At 46.2% G+C, this 27954-nt stretch overlaps 2 protein-coding genes across 2 annotated transcripts; both read right to left on the bottom strand.

The window, feature by feature from the left end:
- Window positions 1–1922: 1922 nt before the first annotated feature.
- LOC116223908 (actin-binding protein-like) lies at window positions 1923–4592 on the bottom strand. The gene is made up of 3 exons (XM_031582210.2): window positions 4324–4592; window positions 3846–3947; window positions 1923–3629 (listed from the first exon to the last, which is right to left on the bottom strand). Exons 1-3 carry the CDS (start codon window positions 4487–4489, stop codon window positions 2866–2868), a joined length of 1032 nt encoding a protein of 343 aa, XP_031438070.2. The 5' UTR covers window positions 4490–4592; the 3' UTR covers window positions 1923–2865.
- A 1334-nt stretch (window positions 4593–5926) lies between these two features.
- LOC116223707 (MAX gene-associated protein-like) lies at window positions 5927–27270 on the bottom strand. The gene is made up of 20 exons (XM_042709890.1): window positions 27037–27270; window positions 23079–24102; window positions 19592–20027; window positions 18746–18953; window positions 18458–18556; window positions 17494–17598; window positions 16943–17068; window positions 16145–16707; window positions 15652–15940; window positions 15097–15272; window positions 14383–14529; window positions 14016–14088; window positions 13228–13583; window positions 11353–11512; window positions 10822–11058; window positions 9266–9963; window positions 8621–8732; window positions 7374–7589; window positions 6027–6086; window positions 5927–5931 (listed from the first exon to the last, which is right to left on the bottom strand). Exons 2-20 carry the CDS (start codon window positions 23984–23986, stop codon window positions 5927–5929), a joined length of 4974 nt encoding a protein of 1657 aa, XP_042565824.1. The 5' UTR covers window positions 23987–24102; window positions 27037–27270.
- Window positions 27271–27954: the final 684 nt, after the last annotated feature.

Below are 27954 nucleotides of genomic sequence, written 5' to 3'. Positions count from 1 at the left end.
GTAGTCCAGATAGACACTATAATGTGATTGGCTAAAATTGGAAGAGATCTGATAGGCTGCAGAGAATATCTTTTAGAAAAAATGCATTTGTGAATCTAAACGCGTTAGGAAAGTTCCAAAAATCCACACAGACGAATGCAGGGATTTGTAACTCGTGTTCGTCAGGTTGCAAACAAATGTCATGGGGTCATTTATTTGTGAATCACAAAATACATTTGTGAATCGCGTTTCGTTTATTTGTGAATCACAAATCAGATTTGTGAATCGCGTTTCGTTCGTTTGAATCCCTGTTAGCAGAGGGAACACGTATGCTAAGAACCTCATGGCATGATACAAAACAAAATAAATGCATGAAATATGAAGCCACACCGTATGTATCTCAGGTTAACTATCTTTACATACAACCTTATAACACATCTGTGTGGGTTTATTACTTGAAAATATACTTTTACGATTTGACATGCGGACCTCTCCTCAGATCCGCAACCGCAGACTGAGGGCTAAACGGAGATGCCAACACAACTAAACCAAATATCGTAAAGAGGCGATACAGGTTCACGTCTCAGTGTATTCACAGATAACAAGATAGGTACAAACAAATCAGGATTTGGTGAAGTTTCATAAAATAAAAGCAAACTAAATAAAAAGTAGAATTTTATTCTTGACTGTTACATGAGGAAAATACAAAACAAATGAAAGGGGAAACAGAAATATCTATGACTGCAGTGTATGTTGAGAAGGTATTGTGCAGGGAAGCTTTATTCAACAGGCCTAACACAAGCACAACCCTGTGTTGGGAAACACCAACAAGGCCTTTTCAAATTTACTTTACTGGTAGGAACAGAGGACGAGGATTAATCTGCCCGTCACACACTTGCATGACTTTCTGATCCGATGATAGTGCTACAAACAGACCACTGGAACTAGACAGTTCGGTTGTGATCCGATGATATAGTGCTACATACAGACCGCTGGAACTAGACAGTTCGGTTCTGATCCGATGATATAGTGCTACATCCAGACCACTGGAACTAGACAGTTCGGTTCTCTCTTCGACATGCGCACTGCTCTGCATGCTGTTACTGAGATGCACTTCACGAGTGCTCCCTTTATGCACTTACTGTAAGTTAAACCACGCTTCTTCATCCTGCTGTGGTGGGTCTCTTTCTACACTGCAGCCCCAGAATAGACACTTCTGCCATGCAAGGCACCAGAGAATGTGACGGTATCACAGCAGAGAGTTCATTACACAGATTATTTTCTGTAAATAAAAATGGGAAGATTTATACTTCACAACACACACTGCATAGAGTATGTGTGTATGAGAGCATGTGTGTGCAAGTCAGTGGACTGTGCATCTGTAAACTACGTAAGAGTGTAGTAGCAATCGAAAACCCCCAAACAAACACAAACTTAGTCACTGAGCAGCATTTACAGGCAGCCATACAGCCACTCGAGTGAGCAGTATTAACAGGCAGCCATACAGCCACCCGAGTGAGCAGCATTAACAGGCATTCATACAGCCACCCGACTGAGCCTCATCTAACAGGCAGTCATACAGCCACCCGAGTGAGCAGCATTAACAGGCAGTCATACAGCCACCCGAGTTCTAGGACCTGCATGTACCCTGGTATGCATATAACCTGGGTGTGTGGCTTCTGAACAGCTACAGCAATGTTGTTCTATGTCTACTTCAGCCAGGCCTTCATCAGGCCTTTCAGCAGGATCCACATGACACATCTGAGATGGGGCTTCATACTAGAGGACAGTAGCTCCAGGACAAGGACTGGGCTCTGGGATAAGGCCTCTATTGACATTAATGACCATCATTGGGCTCTGGGATAAGGCCTCTATATCGACATTAATGACCATCATTGGGCTCTGGGATAAGGCCTCTATATCGACATTAATGACCATCATTGGGCTCTGGGATAAGGCCTCTATTGACATTAATGACCATCATTGGGCTCTGGGATAAGGCCTCTATATCGACATTAATGACCATCATTGGGCTCTGGGATAAGGCCTCTCTCGACATTAATGATCATCATTTTAAATCAGGTAAAACATCCCTGCAGCAATGACCTCTATAACAACACAATATCCATCTTAGGCAGCATGTTACATTTCATAAATGGTAAGTGTGTGGCTTCTGAACTTCCTAATTCACCTTCACTTATCAACGTCAGTTTATTGAACAGAGTAGTTACGTTCCTTACAATTACAGAAGGCATGATAAACTTTTGGTTTACAATAACTCAGAAACCTGTATGACGACCATTTCTTGTTCAGGCACTTAAAAATATACACTTATGTCAGTACATACAGGAACAAGGCAGCCCCCAATATGGGGTAAACTAAACGTCTGTGCCCACCAGTAATCCGTCTGTGCCCACCAGTGTCTGTGCCCACCAGTGTCTGTGCCCACCAGTGTCTGTGCCCACCAGTAATCCATGCGGTAGCCACACATTAAATTAATGCTTTACAAAAAATGTCTGAGAGGGGAGTTGTTATTTCCTGTAGAATTCCCCCCCGTAAATAGAAAACAAACAAAAACTCATCAATGCAATAAAGACATTTGTTTCGAGCTGTCACAGTGTTAAACATTCCTGAGTGTTTGTTGAGCTCTGCAGCTGTACACACCACTGTGCTCTCTCTGAACTGAGGTTCAGGGCTGATTTAGTTAACAGAAACCAGACGATTACGATTTGAGATCATCTAGATAACTAAACCCAAACACTGCCCGGGCTCATGCCAGCTTCCGGTCGTCTGTTGGATGGATAGAGAGCGCATTCATGTCTTTCTTCTCTGTCCTCTGTTCTCTTCTTCTCTTTCCTCTGTGTTCTTCTCCTGTAGTACCAACACTCATTTCCGGCCCCTCCTCTGCCCTCTCCGTGTGTGTGCACGCCCAAGCGCTGGTGAGCGGCTCCGCAGCTGACGACCCTCGGGGTGGAGCCTTGGAGAGTGTTTGACCTTCTGGGGTGGAGGTGGTCTAGTCTTTGCTTCGGGCAGAGAGGGGGCAGCCTTGGCCTGCTTGGGGGGCCGACCTCGTCTAGGTTTTGGGACGCCGTTCTCCACCACGAGAGACGACAGCAGCGCTGCACACACAGCCTCCTTACTGGACTCCTCTGAAGTCAAGGCCGCCGCTGCAGCCTCGTCTGCACACTGCTGCTCTGCCCTGTCTGTAGCCACGGCCGCATCTAAAGATGGGTCCTCTTCTGGTTCCTCGATGTTGCAGTCGGGAGCCTCCCCTTGAGTAGGAACCTCTCTGGGCTGACTCTGGTTCTCTTGTTCCAAGCTCGAGGCGTTTACCGGCCTGCTATCCTCTGCCAGTGACTCGGAGCGGTCATCAGGACCATCCACATCCAGGAAACTGCCTTTCAGACCTCTGCCATTCTGTTTCAGATCTCTGCCATTCTGTGCCACAACAGCTGGGCCCTCGGGTGCTCCGTCTTCAGGAACGAGCGATGAGCGACTGGAGGGGACTTTCCCAGCATGTTTTGCCAGGGACTCAGTGAGGTCAGAAGTGCTTGGTGTGTCTGGTAAGCCCTTGGCATCTTTGTCAGCTTTCTCAGAAGGTTTTTCACCGTTTTTAAAGATTGGGACGGGGAGCAGTTTCATAGGTGGCCCTGAGGAAAAATAGAATGACAAATTAAAGTTTAAATTTAATAAAATTATAAAAAAATCCTGAATTTCCCTAACGGGATTAATACAAGTTTATCTATCTAAATTGGGGTTACACAGGGGTCTCCGAAGACAAAAACCAACGACAGCAGTTATGGTCATTCTGCAGCAAGTGTAGAGACACTGCCACTCAACATAGGAACACAAAGAGAAGCCATTACCTGATTGGTTGCCCTGAGGGGGCGGGACTATAGGAGGTTTAGCAGGATCTTTAGCTGTGGTCTGGGATTTTAACTTAAGTAGTGACAGCACCTTGTTTATATCTGTAAAAGAGAATTGAGCATTAAAGCACCACACACCATCATCAATCCACTTCATTGAAAGAAACCTTACGGTCACGGTAGACCCACTGATAGCTAGAAACCTTACGGTCACCATAGACGTAGACCTACTCATAGCTAGATACCTTACGGTCACCATAGACGTAGACCTACTCATAGCTAGAAACCTTACGGTCACCATAGACGTAGACCTACTCATAGCTAGATACCTTACGGTCACCATAGACGTAGACCTACTCATAGCTAGAAACCTTACGGTCACCATAGACGTAGACCTACTCATAGCTAGAAACCTTACGGTCACCATAGACGTAGACCTACTCATAGCTAGATATTCTGTTATTCATCTCCACCTCACCTTCTCCCAGTGGGATATTCTGCCCTCCTTGTGTGCTGCTGTTGCTAGGTGATGACCATTGGCTGGAACCGTTAAGTTGGGTTGCTATAAAAAAACAAAAACAAATACAAATTAATACCGTATTTTCCAGACTATAAATCGCAACGTATATCATCTTTATCATCATTATTTATTCAGGGAGAATTGACTGAGCACAGGGCTCTTTTGCAGCAATGCCCTGATTGAGGGTACATAATACAGATGAACAATAAAAACAAACCATAACAAAACAGAAAAAATAAATAAACAAAACACATTAAACAAAAAAAAAAAAAAAAGTTAAAAAAAAGAAAAGAAATCAGAGAATCATTTAAAACAACAGCATTGAGACACATCCTTAGCATCTAAAAAGGCTCTTAAATTGGTTGACAGACAAATACTTGGTTAGTTTCAAATCCACTTGAACAGTGTTCCATTTACGGGAAGCAAAGAACTATATTTTATGTATTTTATAAAACAAATCCACGTCTCGACCGCACCCGTGTATTAACTGCAGTTCATTCAATGTTACATCATCCTGTCAAGTAAAACTAAATGCCATGTAGTTGTGGTGTGAGTGCTACTAGCCATTTCAAAGTTGTATGGGGATAGGTATTTCAAGCAGAAATGCTACACCCTATTCTCGCACATACACGTACACACACGTAGGCTACTCCATTCCCACTCACATTGTAAAAAATGCTTTAATTAAGCGTTTACAGTTTTACAGTGTTGGGTAGGAATAGACGCTAAATGTTTGAGTGGAATCGCTAACAGATCCCCTAGCATTTCTCTGCTATCAGAGTAAGCCCTTGCTCCACTGATGTCCCATTATGAGTGGGTGAGGTCATTCTAAACCCAAGGCTGCCTTTTATTGGTGGGCAGATTAGGAGAAATGAAACTTTGCTTTATGATATACAGCCAACAGTGTTACTTGGTTGCTATGGTTGTGTAGTTGCTATGCTACCTGATTAGCTAGCTAGCAAAAGGAAACTTAAAAAAAACCTAAAAACGGTTTAAAGAGTCCCATTTTCATGACATGACAGCTAGTTATCTAGCTGATGTAACATTCTTCTCAACATTGTAATAGGAAAAGGTATAAACCCTCTGGGTGCCTGTGCAGCTTTTAACACAAGTACATATTAACAAACGGCTAGCAGCTGCCAACTGTGAAGATGGTTCCTGAAGCAAGAGATAGCTAGGCTAGTTAAAAAGCTACGATAGATAGAAACCCTCTGGGTGCCTGTGCAGCTTCATATTAACATGAGCTCATATTCATATTAAAGCGAGTTCATATTACACCCACTAGCAACTACCAACTGTTACAACAACCAACCCTAAGCTAGAGAGAGCAAGTATGGTTCATACTTCAAGCATGAAGAACTATTTTTTCTCAGCAGAAGCCACGAAACAGCTACAAAATCATTTAAAAGGAGATATTTTGGAGGAATTATTTTGGCAAGTAACCGTATAGTAAGTGGGATAATCCCTTCCCTTCATGTTGAAACAGGACCCCTTACATACGACCAAGATTCTACACAAACATGCCACTTTGGACACCGATTCAGACCAGTGCCTACCAAGTTTATACTGCAAGGGGGAAAGTCATGACCTATTTCAGTGACTGAAATTTTAAAGATGGGGCGAAATGAATCCCCTTGAAGTGTTTGTAAAGAATTGCTTACCAGTGTTTCCAGAGTTCAGCAGAGCGGCTCTGAGTTCAGGAGAGTCCCTGGCCTTCACGTCTACAGAAAACAGCAAAGAAAGACTTTTACATTACAGACCCTTCTGGTGAGTATCAGAAATATACCACGGACACTTTTACAGACACTTCTGGTGAATATCAGAAATATACCACGGACACTTTTACAGACCCTTCTGGTGAATATCAGAAATATACCACAGGACACTTTTACAGACCCTTCTGGTGAATATCAGAAATATACCACAGACATTTGTTCTGTCTTCGAACTGCTGCTCAGTTCTGCCTTTGCCCCCACATTAAACAAATATGAAGATGTTTTACTCCGTGAAAGAGACTGTGGACTCTGCTAGTGCTATTCACACCAACACTCACTTCCGAACCTAAAATGACAGAGCACCTCACAGCACAGCAGAACACATAGTAATGACGTCACACTTGACAATACTGCTTTCATGCAACATAACTGATAAAAAAACACCCCGATTAGATATGTCAGGCTGGGATTGTTTCTATGATGAACCGCAGAGAACATATTAAAAATTGAAATTACAACATTTCAAATGCCACAATACATTTGTTATCTATTTCATCTAATTTATTAGAATGTATGTCCTTGGAACTGATCATGATATTTACTACAGGCGCTTCCTAAAATGGTACTTTGGGTGATAGTGGTTCAGGAGGTTGAGGAGTAATTTAGCAATCAGAAGGTTGCTAGATCGATCCCAACTCCTCCTCACCAAGTGTCGAAGTGTCCTTGAGCAAGACACTGAACCCCCAACCATTCCTCCTTGAGCAAGACACTGAACCCCCAACCATTCCTCCTTGAGTAAGACACTGAACCCCTAACCGCTCCCGATGTGCAGGTTGGCAACTAAGATAGAAGCCCCCGCCATCGGTGTGTGAATGGGTAGATGTCTGAGGCATTCATCTGTAAAGTGCGTTTAGTACTCTATGAGTAGAAAAGCGCTTTACAAATGCAGTCCATTTACTTTGGTATTTATTGTAGGCAATGAGTCTAGAAGCATTGACGCTCAGTTCAAAAGTGAAGACACTAGAGTTTCACTAAAAATGGGTCAGTTCCGGGCAGACCGGACACTAGAGTTTCACTAAAAATGGGTCAGTTCCGGGCGGACATGACATTCTATTTACTACACATGCTCTGGCTGCAAAAAACACTTACTGCGCTCTCAACACGACACCTCTCATTTTGATGAATTTGGGCTTAATTTCAGTGTTACGAGATGGCGAGCTGCTATGCTTTTTACAGACAATGACTAGTTTGTATGACCCCCAACACTTGAGGGGTTCCCCCCCCGACACTTGCCTGAGCGCGTGCTGGTTTTGGGGATCCCCTTCCCCTTCCTCTTTCTCTTGTGTCGCTTCCAGATGGCGAAGCGTTCAGTGAGCCAGTCGCACGCGGTGAGCTTAAGCTGCGCCTTCACGGGGTTCTTCTCGTTCAGACGCTGGCGGTACTGCTCCAGCAGACGCTGACGCTTGCTGATCTCCTCCAGCTTCTTCTTGATCATCTCCTCCGTCTTCCCTGGGGGAGGAACACAGCCATGTTTGTCTCAAGCTCTCAAGACAACCCCCTCTGACAATGTGAAAAAAGCCAAAGACACTTGTATTGCCTGTGTGTGTGTGGTGTGACTTGGTGGTTGACTTAAGATGACTTGGTGGTTGTTGTGAGAGCACTTGCGATCCCTGATTGGTAAAGCTAGCTATGGTTAGCTTCTGCTTACACATTAAGCTAAGTGACTTGCCTTGACCATAGCTTGACCAGGTATTCTTCAATAGTAGCAGAGGGATAGCATGATTGAATGCGGGGTCTCTCAAAGCAGTTATTACACTGCCATGGGTGTTACCTTATTGATTTTCCAAAAAAACCTTCATTCTCTCATAGGGGTTTTCTTTTTAAAACTGGAATGTGCAAAAACGCTAATCTGCCGCATACACAATGACGACGACACTAGACCAGCAAGAAACAGTAATAGCAGACACACACACACACACACACACACACACACACACACACGTTCAAACTCGTCTGTAAGAGCACTGCCATCCTTAATTTCACCAGTAGTTTGTTGTTTAGGGTTCTCGTTTGGGGGACCGCCCCCATACCTCGAATTCGATTGATTCCCCATAAATGGAATAAACCAAAAACAGTCTAAGGTGGAAAAGGTTTTGTTTTTCCAGACAGAATTGAAGATATGGGAATCTTCCATTGCCCTTCCTTCTCTGCCTTCTCTGGCTGTAAGGTGCTACAACACAACATGAGCATATTTCTCATGACAATTTGCTTACAATGTTTTTACTCGGTCGGCTATTTGCTTTGACTGAACCTCATTTGACTGAACCTCATTTGACTGAACCTCATTTGACTGAACCTCATTTCTAAGCCGTGTCTGCCACATGACTACATGCAGACATGACGTAAATGAGTCATCCAGCCCAGATGCGGGCCAGATCTGTCGGAGAATTGGCTGACTACTGGCATCCACAGGACTATGGGCTGCAGCTGGTTCTTCCCCCCCTGAACAATGTGAGCCGCCCACACACACAGATCCTTACCAGACATCTGGGAGATGGTCTTGATGTAGTCAGACTGCGTGCGGGTCATGAAGGCTTTCTTCTTCTCCAGCTTCTTCTCTCTGGTCTTCAATGCAGAGATGACGAGTTTGGCCTGAGAGGGACACATTCAAGAGGAGTTAGATTCACACACAACATGTGAGTTGAGATTTTAATGGAGGGCCCTGCATGTGTGTGTGTGTGTGTGTGTGTGTGTGGAGGGCCCTGCATGTGTGTGTGTGTGTGGAGGGCCCTGCATGTATGTGTGTGTGTGTGTGTGGAGGGCCCTGCATGTGTTTGAGTTGAGTTTTTAATGAAGGGCCCTGCATGTGTGTGTGTGTGTGTGTGTGTGTGTGTGTGTGTGTGTTTGTGGAGGGCCCTGCATGTGTGTGTGTGTGGGTGTGTGTGTGTGTGTTTGTGGAGGGCCCTGCATGTGTGTGTGTGTGGGTGTGGGTATGGGGGGCCCTGCATGTGTGTTTGTGGAGGGCCCTGCATGTGTGTGTATGTGTGTGTGTGTGTGGGGGGCCCTGCATGTGTGTGTGCGTGTGTGTGAGTGTGGAGGGCCCTGCATGTGTGTGTGTGTGTGTGTGTGTGTGTGTGTGGGTGGCCCTGCATGTGTGTGAAAGGTTGGAAAGGATGGCAGCCCACCTGGTCCAGGATGTCCTGCTTGGTGACCTTGGTGCCGGTGATGCACAGCACCTCCTTGAGCCTCCTGAAGCCGGTCTGGTGGAGCTGGCGACGCTCTCTCTCCGCCACGCTGTGGTGTGGTGTTCTAGAAGGAGTCGGGGGGAAGACCACAGGGGCCACTACTGTCTTAGCGCCCTCCCCTGGTCCCCGGAGTTTAGAACCTCTGTGCACTCTCCTGGTGGCCTGAGGAGGAACTGCAGCTACATTGTTCTGGAGTGTTCTGGAGGCCATTGGAGGAACCACCACCGGGGCCACCACCTTCCTCCTTTCTTCCACTGAAGTTCCAGTGATTTGAGAACCCCGATTAGAGGTTCCAGTAATTTTAGAACCCCGTCTGGACGTTCCATGTGATTTGTAAGTAGCCTGAGGAGCAACTGCGGTGGCCGCCACCATCTTAGCACCCTCTGCAGGAACCCTCACCTGCCTCTCAGGATCCTTGGGCAGCTGGAGTAGCGTGAAGCCGCCCAGCAAGGAATGGGAGGAGTTCTGGTCCGCCTTGAGCACCTGTGTGTCCGGCCCCAGTGGTTTGGACTGCTCTGAGGGCGGGCAGATCCTGAAGGAGAAGGATCCGGTGTGAGGCAGGGTCCTGACCGCCGCAGAGCCCTGAGAGATGCGCATGGTGCTCTTCCCAGAGAGTGAGAAGGGCTTGGCCACAGCATCTGAGGAGTTAGGAGAGATAAGAAGGGTATCTGTACCAGAGAAGGGCTTGGTTACAGCATCCAAGGCTGTGAACAGAATATACACAGAATATGATTTATGACATATGGTGGGAAATGGTCAAAGGTTTAAGCAACATTCTAAATCAACGCTCTAGACAATGGTAACCATAGCAACAGGGGGGAAAAATCAGTTGACACTAAAGCCGGACAGACACTGTGTGATTTTTTCTGAATCACGTACGATGTAGTAACTCACACTAGACGCTTCAATTGGTCTTTCCACACGGACAAAATCGGACCGTAGAACTACTCACACTGCTTGACAGCCGATACAAATTTCTGACATGCCAGACACCCAACCGGATTGTTCGGGAGGTGGATTGTTGATTGTTTAGACTTTTAAAATCAGCCGTCGTGACCTTGCTCAAACCACACGATAAACAACCGATCTGACAGGAATTCAGCCCTATTCTAAGATGTGTCGGCACAGACTGAATCATGGCTACGATTGGGCCAAAATCATACAGTGTCTGTCCGGCTTTAAACGGACCCCGCCCTGGTGCTGAACCACTAGATCACCTGTAGAGTCAGCTGCTCAATTTAACTCAATTCAATGCTGTGTAATTCAATTTAGTTCAGTTCAAAGCTGTTTAATTCAATTCAGTTCAATTTGATTCAATTCCATTCAAAGCTGTGCAACTCAATAAAATAAATTGGATAATTCAGCTTTGCAACTCAGTTCAACTCATTCATTGAATGTATTGACATAGCATCATTAGTGATTTATTCTCAAGGCAAGTCTCTTTGCAGACCTCCAGGACAGGCATGTGGCCCCCAGTTGAGCCCCAGTAAACTGACCTGGAGCAGGAGACGGGGCAGATGTGGACTTCATGGCCTTGAGTGTTTTCAAGGGCACCAGCCGGACCAGCTGTCCGTTGGGTTGGCGGTATAGCGCCCCCTTTTGAGCGCCGACCACTGGCTTCAGCATTCCATTCTGGGTGGGTGTGGCTGGCGCAGGAGGAGTGGCTCCATCGGGAGAACCAATGGGGATGTAGAGAAGCTGAGAGGCACTAGGACCCTGAGGAGGACTATCAACTGAAACAAAACATGAACATACAATTCATACAATTAACTCAAAGAGATTCATTCAGTGGACACATAACTAAAGAGTGTGTGTGTGTGTGAGTGTGTGTGTGTGTGTGTGTGGGGGGGGGGGTGCTTTGCATGAACATCTTTTTTGTTTTTTTTAGCAAAGTCCTTCTAGGCCCTGCCACTCAGGTGCCATCTCAACAGCAATTCTGGGCATCCAAGATAGAGCATTCATTTCCCCTCAGTGTTTTGCCCCGTCCTATAATGTCTCTACTGGATGTTTCACGGTGACCCACTCACCCAGCGGTCCAGGCACTGCATCCTTCTCCACTGAGGCGCTTGAGCTCCCCGGGAATGTCACCAGCCTGCCCGTGACGAACGCTGCCAGCCGATTGACTGGATGCAGAGCCCCCATTCGACCCAGCATGAGTCTGGCTTTGGCGTAGTGCTTCCCATTTACCTGAAATATACAACACACTACCTTCAGGAAAACACCTGAAATATACAACACACTACCTTCAGGAAAACACCTGAAATATACAACACACTACCTTCAGGAAAACACCTGAAATATACAACACACTACCTTCAGGAAAACCCCTGAAATATACAATACACTACCTTCAGGAAAATACCATGGGCCGCTTTCTGAGAAACTAACTAGAGAGTTAACCAACACTGGTTTAGTCACTCCTCCTGTCTACATACAGCTTCTTAACTGCTATGAGCTTCTTCTTCTGCTTAATTCCGATATGGAATTTTAGGGCCGATAACGATAACCGATAATTATTGGTTTATTGTGGCCGATACCGATACGATAACCGATATTTCTTTTTATAAAAATAAAGGGTACAAAAGGTTTTTAGATTTACCTTTTTACAAAAAGTTTTAGATTTACCTTTTTATGTCAATTCATTGTAACAAATGTTCTTCTTCACTACGTAATTGCTGCGTGCATGACGTCAGCCGTGTTTGGCTCTAGTCATTGGTCTGTTCCAGTAAACGCTCCAGTTTAAATAAATCATGGCGGCTGCAGCTGTCTATGTATGAAAGACATTGACGTTGCCTAGCAACGCCGTCTGCGTGCAGCTGATAGTGACAAGTTTAGTTCGTCGCCAATTCAGTGGAAAAGTAGTTGACCATACTGTGTGCCTAATACATTTCGAGTGCTTAAATCATCATTGTTTGACACGTATGTGAGGCATTGTGTGCAAAGCTTATGAAAGTAAGGGTTTTCATGAAGTTACTACTGTGATAGATTGTGTATTTGGGCTACATGCAAGTGCACATTGCTATTAGTAGCGATTAGCATGCTAAGCGGAGATTTAGTTATGTTCTGTTCTTATGTTGATTCGATGTAATAAGGATGGGTTCATCCTGTTAAGATTTCGACTGGATAAGATATGAATGAGATCCATTTTGCCTAGTGTAATGTCCACTATGATATGTATCTAGTAATATTAGTTATGTAATTGTTATCATGTATGTGAAGTAGTTCCACACCACTGACATGATTATTTCAAGGACTGCACCATGCTCAAAAAGTTTAATGTAGCCAGGCAACGGGCCTATGCTATGCGTAACGCCGGAAAGAATAATTGGAGGGAAATTAGACCTAAAAAATATCGGCTTAAATTATTGGCCGTAATTACGATATCGGTATAATAATAATAATATTTAATTTTTTGCACATATCGGCCACTAATATATCAGCCGCCGATATATCGTGCATCTCTACTTCTGCTGTATACATCCAGTTTCTTAACGGCTATGAGCTTCTTCTTCTGCTGTCTACATCCAGCTTCTTAACTGCTATGAGCTGCTTCTTCTTCTGCGGTCTACATCCAGCTTCTTAACTGCTATGAGCTGCTTCTTCTTCTGCGGTCTACATCCAGCCTCTTAACTGCTATGAGCTGCTTCTTCTTCTGCGGTCTACATCAAGCTTCTTAACTGCTATGAGCTGCTTCTTCTTCTGTGGTCTACATCCTGTTTCTTAACAGCTATGAGCTTCCCTCAGTGATCATCCACTCAGATTCCTTCAGAGCAGAGATCCTTTCCTCCATGGGTTAGTTATACTTGAATAACATTTATTCATTAATCTTTGTATTGCTAGCACCTTGCTCTACTAGTTGTTCTACCAGATGAGCGAAAGGAACACCAGTATTCTGCAGTTACCTCAACCAGCCTCTTGGGGGAGACACCGGGCCTCAGCCGGAGGGCCTTGAGGTATCCAGGCCTTAGAGGCTGTTTGGGGCGGGGCTTCTGGCTCCTGGGCAGGTGCTGCTTGTCCTTGGTGCCGTCGCCGCGGGAGATGCTGAGCTTGTAGGTGATGGTGCAGTGGTTCTGTCTCCTGTGCTGGGTCACGGAGAGCAGACGCACACGGTAGAACCCCAGCGTGAATGAGGACGTCAGCAGGTCCAGTTTCAGGCGCCTGTTGATCGCACTCAGGACCAGTTCGCGGTGCGGTTCCCAGTTGCACTCGGAGACGATCTGCAGCAGCTTGGTGGACGGCACCTCATTCTCCAGCGCCACTACAACAGACAGACAGCAAAAGTGGGGCAACCTGTTTTCAATTCAATTCAATTCAATTCAATTCAATTCAACTTTATTTTGCCATGTATACAGATACTAGGAATTTGTTTTGGTATTCTCCATGCAGGCTATAGTATCACCAAACTATCTCATGCACGAGATCTCCACGGCCGCTACACAAGCGCCATCAGATTTTAAACTGGGATTTACTGCTAATGTAACAAGAATGTATCAATGTTCTTTTAGTTGTACTTTATTTATACTGTGCTGTATTATACTGCATATAAAGGCCAAACGAGAAGGTTTAGTCATTACTACACACACAGATCATTTACACTGGATCTAGGGGGGGGGTTATAATAAAATAAGATCTTGAATAGCGTGACCCTGCTGGTTTCACTTGTGACCGTGAAGGTCTGCAGAGGCCTCACCTGGCACAGATGTCTGGGAGCACGCAGCGTCTGACCTGCTTCCAGGAGCCTCAGGAGACTGCAGATGTTTTTCCTAAGAGAAGAAAACAGTCAATGGGTCAATCACAACGTGTTATGGGTCAATCACAACATGTTATTTACTAATTATATGAATCAAGTGTCCTCAAACAAGTATACACACAAACAAACTAATAAATAAATAAAACACACACTAAGACTGATCGTTTCACTTCTGTTGGTGATGAACCTGAGCAGGCTGTGCACCTGTGGCGGGGGCATGCTGTTGATGGGGCGCACACACACACACACACACACACACACACAGTACAACACACACACACACACACACGAGAACTGGTCGCCTCACCTTCGCTCTGTTGGTTACCAGACCAGGCAGGATGTGCATCTGTGGTGGGGGCATGCTGTTGATGGGGCGCACGCGGGCACAGGTCATCATGCTGTCAAAGTACTTGTACACCGGACTGCTCTTATCCTCCTCCTTCACCCTCGGGCCCTACGAGAGGAAGCCCAGCAAGGATAGATCACAATGACCAGAGATCAATACCATAAGTTAACCGTGGCACACATGGCAAGGATAGATCACAATGACCAGAGATCAATACCATAAGTTAACCGTGGCACACATGGCAAGGATAAAATCACAATGACCAGAGACCAATACAATGAGTTAACTGTGGCACACATGGCAAGGATAGATCACAATGACCAATACCATGAGTTAACTGTGGCACACATGGCAAGGTTGCACAGGTCAAAGTTCAGAGAGCTAGCATAGATGGGCACTAGCAGATAGTGGGCTAGCAGCACTGCTGCCAGTGTGGACAGTAATGGAGAGCTAGCATAGATGGGCACTAGCAGATAGCATGTTAGCGACACTGCTGCCAGTGTGGACAGGAGTTATATTAAGACCATATAATATAATATAACATATACAACGTCAACCTAATTATAGAAACTGAAGTAGCAAAAGACGATGTCACGAGCTCACTAAGACTTAACACACACCAAGGTGACCGATAAGTTAATGTTCTAGAACCTCCTGTGCGTTCGGAGTCCTTACCTTGACCTGATGTTTGTTGGTTGGTTTGGAGGTCGCTGAGAAAGAGGCCTTGGACACGCACTGTTTCTGAGGTTTGAACAGCGGCTCAGGGTCCTCCTCGTCCGCTCTGCCCTCCCATAGCAGAGGCACACGACGGCCGGGGGCTGGTCTCAGGCCTTTATCAGGGTTAGAGATGGCTGTAGGGGGAGAGAGAGAGAGGGAGGGAGAGGTGAGGTCAGAAAAGGTTGGAGGAGAGCAGAGAGGACAGAAAGACATTGAGTGAATTTGGAGATGGGAAAAGAGAGGGGTATCAGTTTGGATTGGGGCAAGAGAGGGGTATCAGATTGGATTGGGGTAGGACAGGAAGAGGTGTGATGATTTGGAGATAGAGAAACACTCAGGTATCAGATTGGATTGCAGGAGTGAAGAGAAAGGTGTTAGGTGAGTTTGGATGAACAAGAGGGGAAAAAAAGATGAACATGGAACAGGCTTTCTAGCACTTCTGTAGACTTACGGTCAGCCAGCAGGGGGCGCTAGCATGAAGGGACACGCACACCTAGGGACACAAACACTTACGGTAAGCCAGTAACTTCAGGTCCTTGTTCTTGTCCTTCTCTGCCCTATGAGCGCTGCTGCTGCTGCTGCTGCTGCTGCTGCTGCTCTTGTCAGGGTGAGGCCTTATAAGCAGCACCCGGTGCCTGAAGCACACACACTCAAACATGCACTGGGGCCTTCGGCAGTGTGTGGGGGGCCGCGGCTGCCGCAGAAGGCTTAGGCACACACACCCCAGCCTGCAGAAGTCTCTCTGGCACGCGCCCAACATGTCCCCACCGGCCAAGTCCACACGGTCCGCCTTCACCGAGCCCTGAGACCACACACAGAGGGAAGACAAAGCAAAACCTGTGAGTGGACGAGGACTACACTAGACTAGAGTAAAGAGTGGATGAGGACTACACTAGACTAGAGTAAAATGGCACATCTTCATGGAGCCCAAAGCAAAGTAACAGAGTAGTGGTTCTCTGTAGTGACAGCCCCTCCCCACCCCCATCCCTCGCCCATGATGCCTCACCTGTGCCGTGAGGAGTACGCCCAGAGCGATGGTGGCCCTCTCCTTGGTGACGTATGTCTCCGTGTGGCCCTGGCAGAAGGCCTGCCTCTCCATGGCCTGAAGGTGGCACTGTGGCTTGGTGAAGCCCCCGTAGCGGCTGGTGCCCTGACTGGCATCCCACTTCAGCGGTTTGGCGGTACTGGTACCAGTAACAGGCGGCCCAGTCTTCCTGTGAGGGGACGCTTTGGGCCTGGAGCTGGACGGAGGTGGACTTGCGTCCCTCCAGGCGTTGGTGTTGGAGAGGGGTGGCACGGGGGAGGGGGCGTGGGTGCTGGAGAGGGGTGGCACGGGGGAGGGGGCGCTGGTGGTGGTTGAGCGACCCTTCAGCACGCTGTCTAAGGTGCGCACATAGCTGCTGCTCCTGGAGGGGAGCTGGTATGCCACACCGGCAGCAACCGGGTCGGCGGAGCCGAAGGAGGAGAAGGAGAAGGTCTCGGCCCGCTCGGTGATCCTCTGGGCCTCATTCTCCAGATACTCATCCAGCATCTCACTGCTGAACGCAGAGTGCACCTTCACTGGGCCCTCTGGAACTACACACACACACACACACACACACACACACACACACACACACACACACACACACACACACACACACACACACACACACACACACACACACACACACACACATTAAAACATGTCAAATACACACAGCACATGCACTCTCCAGATACTCATCCAGCACCTCTATGCTAAACATACACCCTCAATGGGCCCTTTGAAACCACACACTCTCGCAGCAATGGGCCAGCTCACCTTGGGGTGTGATGTGGGGGAGTTCTGAGGAGCTGCTGTACTTGTCTCTCCAGCCTTTTATTTTAGTGAGGTCATTGGTCTTCCCCGTAAGAGAAACAAATGGAATGGTCCCATCTGCACACAAGGCTTTCACAGAAACAACACACACAATCAACTTCCAGGTCATGCAATCAACTTCCAGGTCAAGCAGATCATGCAAACGCATGCGACAGTGGGGAAATTGAACAACTGCTTTATGTTCATGTCTGTTAATGGTTTACAGTACGGTTGCTGACTAAACTCAACTTGTTCACAAGTCTGAGGAAAAATGAGTGTGTATTGACACTTCCCAAAACTAAGGCCAAAAATGACCAGTTGAGTTCACACCAGTACAATTCAAACACTCGCCAGTGTTCCGGTCCATTTCTAGCATGACTCAGCATTTCTAGTCACTTCAGTGGTTACCTGATGACATCTTCCTCTCACTGAATATAGACTGACTAACTACACAAAGGATCCATGTGAGGGATAATGTATAGTCTGCTGGTCAGGATCAGAAAGTGTGTCCTCACCTGCGCTGGGTTTCAGGAGGGGGGGCAGGGGCAGGGGCAGGGTGACCCCCAGGTACTGCAGGTCGATGGCCACTTCAGGGTCCACAAGGTTCAACTTCAGGCCAACTGGAGGGAGGGAAGGAGGGAGAAGATTAAAGAACCACAACTTAGAGACCAGAACACATTCTCATCCATCTGTCCTGACATGTGACATTGGCATTTGGTGATGCGCTGGTGCACTGGTTAGCGGTGTCCTGGTAATCAGCATAAAGGAACGAGGTGGTAAAGCTCTGTGGGTCCAACATCAAGAGCACATTGTATTCTGTGTGTGTGTGTGTGTGTGTGTGTGTGTGTGTGTGTGTGTGTGTGTGTGTGTGTGTGTGTGTGTGTGTGCGCACGCTAAATGTGAAGTCCTTTTAGCGCGGATGGCACGGCAGCTGACGCATTCAGAACACGGACGGCTCCTCAAGATGAAGTTTTGCTAACGCCATTTCTCTGGCACACAACTGTGTTTTGATGGTGTATGAACTTGTTCTTTTGTTTAATGTATTTGTTGAACAATGCTGGCAAGCTAGTTTGTGTGGTTTACTAACGTTACCGTCTTGCCTGATGAAGAGCTGATGGGACATAAAAACACCGTTCCATAACGCCATAACAACCTATGGTAACCTAGAATTAACATTAGGTAACAGGCTAGTTTTGCTGACGACTAGCAATAAACACAAACGCTAATCAGAAACTTAGGACCCGTCCAGTTTAATCCACAAATGAATACTCCTGACAGAGTTTAACCGTCATGTCATATTTTACTGTGTTCTCTGTTATTCGGCACATTCTCTCTTACGGCAGCTTCCATCAATTAATGGTAATTTTCTAGACAGCGCCACCTATCGTTTAGGAGTAGAGTGTAACAGGTCAAGCATGACAGCACCTGTTCTTCATCCCTTCCTGAGCAGACAGGAACAGGAAGCTGATGTTGACTCACCCTGTTTCAGAGCAGGATGGACCACCTGCCTGTATTTGAAGGATCCCAGATCCACCAGCAACGTCTTCTCCAGCTGAACAATCCTCTCCTGCAGGACCTCTGAACCTTACACACACACACACACGCACGCACACACACACACACGCACAAACCAGGCACACGCACACACACACCAGGCACAGGCACACACGCACCAGGCACACATATACACGCACACACACACGACGGTAAGTACAGTCTGACACACACTGGTCAGGGGGCTGCATAATGAACCAGGGCTTGTTCTACCTTCAGTGGCTTTCTCAGGTTCTGTTGCCCTAGTTGCCTCCTGGAGCTGCAGGACTGGGGGGCAGTTCAGCGGAGGCGACGGAGGTGGTTCTCTCTTCAAGGGCACGTGGGTATCATGAGATTCCTGCAGCTCTCTCTTCAAGAGCACGTGGGTATCATGAGATTCCTGCAGCTCTCTCTTCAAGGGCACGTGGGTATCGTGAGATTCCTGCAGCTCTCTCTTCAAGGGCACGTGGGTATCATGAGATTCCTGCAGCTCTCTCTTCAAGGGCACGTGGGTATCATGAGATTCCCGCAGCTCTCTCTTCAAGGGCACGTGGGTATCATCAGATTCCCGCAGCTCTCTCTTCAAGGGCACGTGGGTATCATGAGATTCCTGCAGCTCTCTCTTCAAGGGCACGTGGGTATCATGAGATTCCCGCAGCTCTCTCTTCAAGGGCACGTGGGTATCGTGAGATTCCTGCATAGAACACAAACACCCCACGTATTATCAGGGATGAGCTAAACATCATATACCTTATTCATACTCACTCATCAACAACAAATCAGGGTTATTAACATGACACAGATTCAATGTTTATATAGAATTCTGCTATAGTACAACATGAGGTACATACAGTACTGTGCCGAAGTCACAGTAGAAGAGGAGAAGAGAAGAAGAACATTTGATGAAATACTGTAAAGTTACTTTCAAAATGACATGAATAGTTCTTACAAGGAAAAGAATGTTTAAAAATCTAAATGTACAGACACACTAATGCAGAAGAAGAAAACACTATGCACACACACATTTTTCACAGCTCTATATGTCTCAAAAGCGTCAGAAACAGAGTTTCCTGTCATTACCTTGTTGGCAAAGGAGACAAACAGCATGCCCTCTACATCGTCCACAGCCAGCTCCTGAGTCACTACCGCTGGTTCTGAAGGCGTTTCCGTGACTACACCAGAACCCTTGGCATTCTTCCTGGAATTGGTCTTGCGCTTGTGCAGGAGCGTCTTTGGACCTTTCGGGGAGGTCAGTGCCGGCCTCTTCAGCGTCCGAGGCGTGGAGGTGGAGGTGTGTGTGGGAACTCTGGGAATGGTGACTCGTCTCTTCAGCTTAGCAGGAGCTCGTCTCTTTGAACAGGAAGGACTGGGGCGAGCGCCATGATTGCGACTCTCGTCCTCCGTGGACAACATCTCCTCGGTGCGGGTAAGGCCTCCTGCCATCTTCTTTTTGAGCACCGGAGACGCCCCCAGCCCAAACTCGCCAGCGGTGGGGAGTGACAGGCGCCTTTTAGCCCTGAGGAAGCCAAGAGAGAGACACGCTTAACCAGACATGACACTCACACTACTACAAGAGAGAGACAAGCTTAACCAGACATGACACTCACACTACTACAAGAGAGAGACAAGCTTAACCAGACATGACACTTTCACACTACTTTCAGAGCTGAGATACTGTCAGTTGATACTGTGGGACAACATAGGTTGAGGTTAACATCTGTTAAGCATATCCATTAGGGATGGGCATTCGATTAAATTGTCTTAATCGATCGTCGGGAGAATTAACGATCGATTTTCGATTAATCATTAATATTTTTATATTAAAATTCACTATTTATAGGCTATATTAAAATGCAGTGAAAATAGAAAAAACACAGCGTGTTTCCTCATTGAGATCTTTATTACCAGATGGACAACTCTTGTGGCAGTTAAACGGGATCCGTTCAATGGTTACACTCAGGGGCGGCGCCAGGGGGGGGCTAGGGGGTGCTATAGCTCCCCCTGGATTAGCCATAGCACCCCCATAGCACCCCCAAGAAAATAATGGTTTATTTATTATTGTTATTTAATTTAATTCTGCGTTCTTAATTTAATGTATTGTGTGATAATAATATTTCAATCACAAAAGAAAATAATAACAGATTGAAATGAACAGATTGTTCACGTAGCACGACACAGACACGTCGCACGCGTGAACGTTGGCGTTTCCTGACGATTGAAGGAGAAAGAGAGCTAGTGCACTGTCAAAGTCAAGCGGTAGTATCAACAAATTCACAATAATGGATCGGTTTTTCATACCCAAAATTCCACGAGTAGAGGAATCATGTGACGTTGAAGAAGAAGAAGAAATGCAAGGGGTATCTGAATCTGATTTAGAAGAAGAGGAAAGTCGTGGTCAAAGAGATCAACCCTACACCTCTACTGAGGGTGCTAGCCATGCTACACCTGGTCTGCTGGCTTGCCCGGATTTTGGTTTTGCTTATGGCTTTTCCAGCATAGTTTTGTTTGCATTTTTGCCTGTTCTTTAAGAGTTTTATAGTACAATGATACAATGATCTAGCTCTGATTATTGTGGTTTTGAGTGCCTACTGTTTTGTTTCATTCACTTTTAAAAGGGGCCTGCATCTTTACACCGTTTAAGATTTAAGGTGGAACGGTCTTGTTAGATGTGTAACATTAATGAATGCGGTCTCTTTTTGGGATTTTTCTGGATCCGCCTTAAAAAAAATCAGAGATTCTAGCCTAGGACGAGCAGTCTGTCTGTGCTAGCCAGGTATACATACGCTCCTATGTTTTTATTGATTGTGACCTGAAATAATATATACTTTTTGAAAGCATTTCTGACTCTTTGACTGTTTTAGTTCATTCTATCTGCTATTCTAATTTGCCCACTTTAGCTTAGAATGTATTGAACTATTTATGTTTACTGTTTAGTTTAATTTGTCAGACATGGTAGTGGTGACCTGGTGGTCATCTGGCGCCAACTTTAACCCCCACTGAAGTAAGTGAAGTATTTGGGATTGCGGAATCTATAACATGCTGCATTTTGTCAGTGACCGTCGCAGAGGAACATGGCTATGTGCGCGTCCGTTGTGTAACGGAGTTGAAAAATCCGTTTAACTATATAATGTATAAGCAGCCTAATGATAATAATAATACGATCGATTTGTATGGCGCTTTTCATGGACCACAAAGACGCTTCAGAGAGCAAACATGTAAACAGATATGACGATATGGTGGGGAGGTGTTGTAGTAGAGAGCCATGTGACACATATGCTATCACCCTAATTTCATAGCACCCTCGGTAAAACGCCGAGCACCCCTATAGCACCTGCAGAATAAAATCTCTGGCGCCGCCACTGGTTACACTTGAAAATATGCGCTGCTGTACTCTTAAGCAGCGGAGCCGACAGCTAGAAGCCGGTGCTCATAAACACAACTGACCTTCGTTTTTTTTTTCTCTCTAACTAATTAATCTCACATTTTGAAATTCATTCATCTAGATTCATCGTGATTAAAAGTTTGTTTTCTTCTAAAGACTAAATCTTATAAATTAACGAGTAATCACTTCAGACAGCGTGTATTTTAGACACTGTTGTTTAATTGCATTTTTTTCGTGCTCTCTCGCCATCAGCCAAGGAATGTATGCGAGACACAATGGTGCCCCTCGACGGTAAATCGTAAGAATTGTTCGAATTCGAATCACCTCAGTCAGCCCACCGTCTTCAACTATGTTGATGGGCCGACAGTCCCTCAGCTCTCTCCATCTTCAACTACCGTCTCGGTCTCTTCTATCTAACTGACTGCAGACAAGGGGCGGTTTCGTGCCATGGGTCAACGCGCACCGGAAGTAAACAAAGTTGCGTTAACTGCGTTCAAATATTTGATTGCATTAATCTCCGCCACAATAATCTCATAGAATAACGCGTTAACTTTGACAGCCCTAAAATAAATAAATTACACGCACACTACGCAGGAGAACATGTTTTAATCGATGAAAAAATAATTTCATCAAGGAAATTCTTAATGATCAATTAATCGATCGTCGATGAATTAGACAAACCTAAAGACTTGAACCATATCTGTAAACAGCATCACAGAAACCAGACGTTCTTTTCTCTGCATGTAGAATAAGAGTAATCAGTTCAGGTTGTCATGGGAACCCATAATATTGCATGTTGTCCCGTGTATTTCAGTGACCTGCTAGCTAGCCTATTATTATGAAGTAACCACATCCTGTTTACCATGTGATGGGGGGAGCACATGTTGCTGAACAGGTGAATGTCAGTGTGATTTGTTGGTGATGTTCCTCCTTCCAAATGGTCACTTTGCTTAAATAATACATCAATTTGCCTTTAAAAAGTATTAGTATAAAAGTATAACTATGAGAACATTTTTGTTTTGTTTTGCCTCCCAGCTTGGAGTGGTTGCCACTAGAGATGTATTTATGCCCAATGAAAGAGTGACTTAAGTGGATCCCACCCTAATCCCTGAGGCCGAATTCACTCCAGATTCCGCAGCAGTCTGGGCTTGGTGTTTGTGTGTGGCGAGTGGCGACCCTTCTTACCTCTTGTTGCCTTTGGCGTGGTTTGAATCAGGAGAGACACGGGACTCATGATCGCCTCCTGCTGGTAACTGCATGTGCTTGCCCGGGTGCATCTCTTCATGGCGAAACGCGCTGGCAAACGGGTTGTGCTTGATCTTGAGTTCAGTGAGCTGCGGGTTCTGGTACCAAGACACAGCGTAGAACTCCGTCTGCGGGAACGTGAACGTCTGCGCCTCTGGATCATGGTGGTTGATGGTGTTCCGCCTGCTGGGGTCAAAGGGCACCACACACAGCCGTGGGATGTACCGGTGGTTCGAGTGCAGCAGGATTAGGCTGTCGTCACTTGACAGGTTGTTGGTCAGTTTCACCGTGCCGAACGTCACCGGAACTCGCATCCACGTTGAGCCCGCGGCGGGCGACAGCGGGTGAGTGTAGACGCGACCACCCACTTTGTGTTCCTCGCCCGGCCCGCCCCGCAGCCGGCCCCCAAAGGTCCAGCGGTACCGGTGCTCATCCACAAGCTGGAAGTCCATAACGAGGAAGTACAGGCGCTGGGGATCCAGGCCCGTCAGAGTGTAGCGGCAGAAGGGGAACATGCGCCGGCCCTTCCTGGTCAGGAGCATCTCCGTCCCGATGCCGTGGAACTCCTGCCACAACGAGTCGTTGTCCAGGGTGACGTGGAACTCCTGCCACACCGAGTCGTTGCCCAGGGTGACGTGGATTTTAGTGTCCTTGTCGGGTTCCGAGGGGCAGAGTGTGCCACTTGAGGCGGCCATCTTAGTTTTGGTGGCAGGTGCAATGGCGTGGTCATCACAGTGCTGTGTAGTCGTCAGTGGCGTAGCAATGCCAGATGGAGGAGAGAGAAAGGATGAGAGGCTCGTGTCCTTCTCCTCTTCTTCATCACCTGAGCCCGTCATGTCACTGATCATGTCCTCCGTGACGGAAGCAGGAAGTTGAGTGGAGTGTGTTCAACAGTGCCTTACAGCACACAGCTTCAGCGCTGGACTACAGACGCCTAGTTCCTGACGGGTGCTGGTGACTCATCCTGGATGAGGAGAGAATGAAACAAACATAAAAAATATTAAATAATAAAAATCAGTTTCCAAAAGCATCTTCCCATGTTCTTACTGCTCATACCACTTATATCTTATGTCATACTGTATATACCCTATTTATCTATATTTATATTACCATTTGCACATACTCTGCACTCTTCTACTTTGCACTTCTGGTTAGATGCTAACTGCATTTCGTTGCCTCAGTACCTGTACTCTGTGCAATGACAATAAAGTTGAATCTAATCTAATCTAATCTGCCAAATGACTCCATGAAAGTGTTGCACATATGAGACTGGAATGCGGTCGGCTTAAGACAGGGACACATAAAAGAATACATCTGTAAATGCACAGAACGGCTTATGTAAAGGCTGATAGATACCTAGGTATAGTAATAGTAATAATAATAATAATAATAATAATACATCACATTTATATAGCGCTAGTGTGGGCAATTGCCTCGGATGTGTAGTGCTCTTTCCCATTCAGTAGTTTAAACACAAAGGTCAAAGGTCATATGGCTGATAATATGCTGAAGATATTTTAGCCAATTTAGTTCATTTTTGAAACTGTATTTCTTATGACCCACCTGCTGGGTCCATTGTCCACTAACATTGTCTCTTTTCTTCCCCTCCTAGTCTAGAGTATCTTCACTGTGGGATGCTGCTGCAGTCTCTCCACCTGATCCACACCCACACACACACACACACACACACACACACACACACACACACACACACACACACACACACACACACACACACACACACACACACACACACACACACACACACCCTCCTAGTCTAGAGTATCTTCACTGTGGGATGCTGCTGCAGTCTCTCCACCTGATCTACACACACACACACACACACACACCCTCCTAGTCTAGAGTATCTTCACTGTGGGATGCTGCTGCAGTCTCTCCACCTGATCCACACACACACACACACACACACACACACACACACACACACACACCCTCCTAGTCTAGAGTATCTTCACTGTGGGATGCTGCTGCAGTCTCTCCACCTGATCCACACACACACACACACACACACACACACACACACACACACACACACACACACACACACACACACACACACACACACACACACACACACACACACACACACACAAACACAAACACAAACACACTTGATCTACCTGCAGAAACCCTCTGCTTACAGCTGCCCCTTCCCACCAAACTATTATGCACAATTCTACTCTGCTTGTAATGCAAACCGAATGCCAGCCTAGTTACCCATAATAAAAACACAATCCTACTTTGCTTGTAATACATACTGTATGCCACCATAGTTACCAATAAAATAAACAAAAGCCATAATTTACAGAGTTTTCTCCTTGTTGCTCTGCTTATAATAGTAACCGCATGAGGACCCGGTATTCCCACTAAGCTGTTCAACAACCAGTACTTTGAATGCTGGCTCTCTCCATTTGCATCCACCATTAATTGTGTATGTTTCATGTATGTACCTTCTACTTGTGTGTTTCATGGAATCATGTCTGCATCATAAACATATGCTGTATGTGTGCTAATGTGTTATCTTCTGATTCGTGTATAAATGTATCTGCTTGTGCGTGTGTGTGTGTGTGTGTGTTTGGGTGTGTGTGTGTGTGTGTGTGTTTGTATGTGTGTGTGGATTAATTTATCTGCTTGCTCCTGATTCGCTCTTCTCCTCCTGTCCTCTCTTCCTGCCTGGCCCCTCCCCCTCTCTTTCCACTCCGCCGGCCCCCCAAGCATAATCCCCCCCCCCCTCCCCCCTATCTCTACTCCACCGGGCCCAAACAGATGGGCCCCCTCTTTGAGCTGAGGTTCTGCTCAAGGTCTCTTCTTCTTCCTTGAACTTGTTGCCTCGTGCTTGCTCTAGGGGGTTCAGGCTCTGGGCTCTGTGAAGCACACAGGGCCTATTTCAATTGCTATTGGCCCTACATTAATACGATTTAATAAGAGTTAAATGACTCATCATTTAACATCATTGGCACCAAATTCATCCATAAGTAACTAACACTGATAGACATTCACTAGGTCTCCACAATGGAAGGCACATATAATACTGCATTCGATAAAAGCTTTCTAAAGGCCTATAACTACGTGTAGGCATGGATTTCACAAGAATTACATTTAGCCTTGAAGCGCAACCGTGACTTACTTAGCCCCTGTATGCCAATTGTACGCAAACTCTGCCGTTAGGCATGGTAAAACGCAAACAACATCTTACAAATTAAACCATTGGTTTCCAAAGTTACGAAAGTGTGGCAGATGTAAACAAAACAACCATTCCGTTCACTTCCTGTTTGACTGTCAAGCCGGCACTTCATGGCTACACTAGGCCTAAAGTTGTGTCGACGCTGACTTGGCGAATGCAAGGTCACAGTCTCTTTAAAGCGTCAAACTGACCAGTAAACGCGGTAGCTTTTCAGCACAGACTAAACAAGTAGACTATAAACCAAATATAAGGGAAGTTACATTTCCCATCGAAAAAACTGCTACTTTGGCCGCGTCATTTCGTCGTATAGCTCGTCGCCAAGCCCGCCCTGTAGCTAGCCAGGTATGTTTTAACTTTTTAGCTCAACATATCATTGCGCCTGCCCTTTCATGAACCTATTTCACTGTACTGTTGCTGCGAATACAAACCAAATCGAACTGTTGCATATTTTTCTCTTACTGAATGGCCTCTTGACTTCTGTTCTTCGACGAACACCTCCAACTCAGTAATGGAGGCCCATACTCGCAGATCACGCTTAAGCTGCAAAGGCCAGTCAGAGCGCATGCACATCAACCTCAATGGCGCGTGATTCCTGCGGTACCGCGATGGGAGCGGGAGTCCATCCCGGGCTCCACTCGTGCACTCTCCAAAGTCCGCCAAAAACTCGTGTACACAAACCGTGCGTTCTCTTACCCATTAAAATATCTTGTGGATCGAGTTGTCGGAAGTTCGAAGTCTTGGTATTTTGGTCGCTTACACTCTCACGGTCTTTTCGCCGTGTTCTAACCAGCTGTAGTAGACACACACTCGCTACTCTCACACTCTTTCTCTCTCACGCACGCACGCAGGCACACACACACACCCGTGCTCACAGGGAGTGACGTAAGAATCACCATGGCGGCTTTTCGGATTGTGGACAATGCGCAGGCTCCAGACACCAGAATCATACAATGTGATAACATGCCATAAATACGGCAATGGCAAACACTTGTCCTCGTTGAGTTTTAATTAACGTATCGGGTATGTTTTAGAATGATTAGAGATTCTGGCTAAGTACAGACAGCTATAATTACCTGTGTTAGACAAGTCAAACTCCCCAGATAGCACAAGGCCAGTGGACCGCTGGGTGGGTGCCGGCCTCATCGGTTTCGGTCCACTGGTAATTTACAGACAAACGGCGCACCGTTTTGCCAATTGCGTTCAAAACATTCTTTTTCTTTATTCATTTATTCTTCTTCATTAATATTCAATCACCTTTAACATTTAAAATAGATGTTACCAGTGTGTAATATGTATTTGATTGACCGAGTCATTTTCACCTCGAGAGCCTTCTAGTGCCACGAGCTGATATTTTAACTTTTTCAGACTATGCCAAGGATATGATTTAGAAATTCCAGGAATTGCTCACATTTTATAAAGTTTTCTTAATATCCACAGCCAGTTAAACTAAAGATGGTAGTGGTCCGACAACAGAGACAAAAATGGATATATGCTTGCTATCTGGCTGGCGACGTCCAAGACATGTATGGTGGAGGACCAAGATTGTGTTGTTTTTTAGGGGGGGAGGGGAATCACTGCCTGCCTCTCTCTGTGTGTGAGTATGTGTGAGCT

The sequence above is a fragment of the Clupea harengus genome, chromosome 15 (genome assembly GCF_900700415.2).
Source record: "Clupea harengus chromosome 15, Ch_v2.0.2, whole genome shotgun sequence".
NCBI classification, from domain to species: domain Eukaryota; kingdom Metazoa; phylum Chordata; class Actinopteri; order Clupeiformes; family Clupeidae; genus Clupea; species Clupea harengus.
This window is presented reverse-complemented; position numbering and strand designations above follow the sequence as displayed.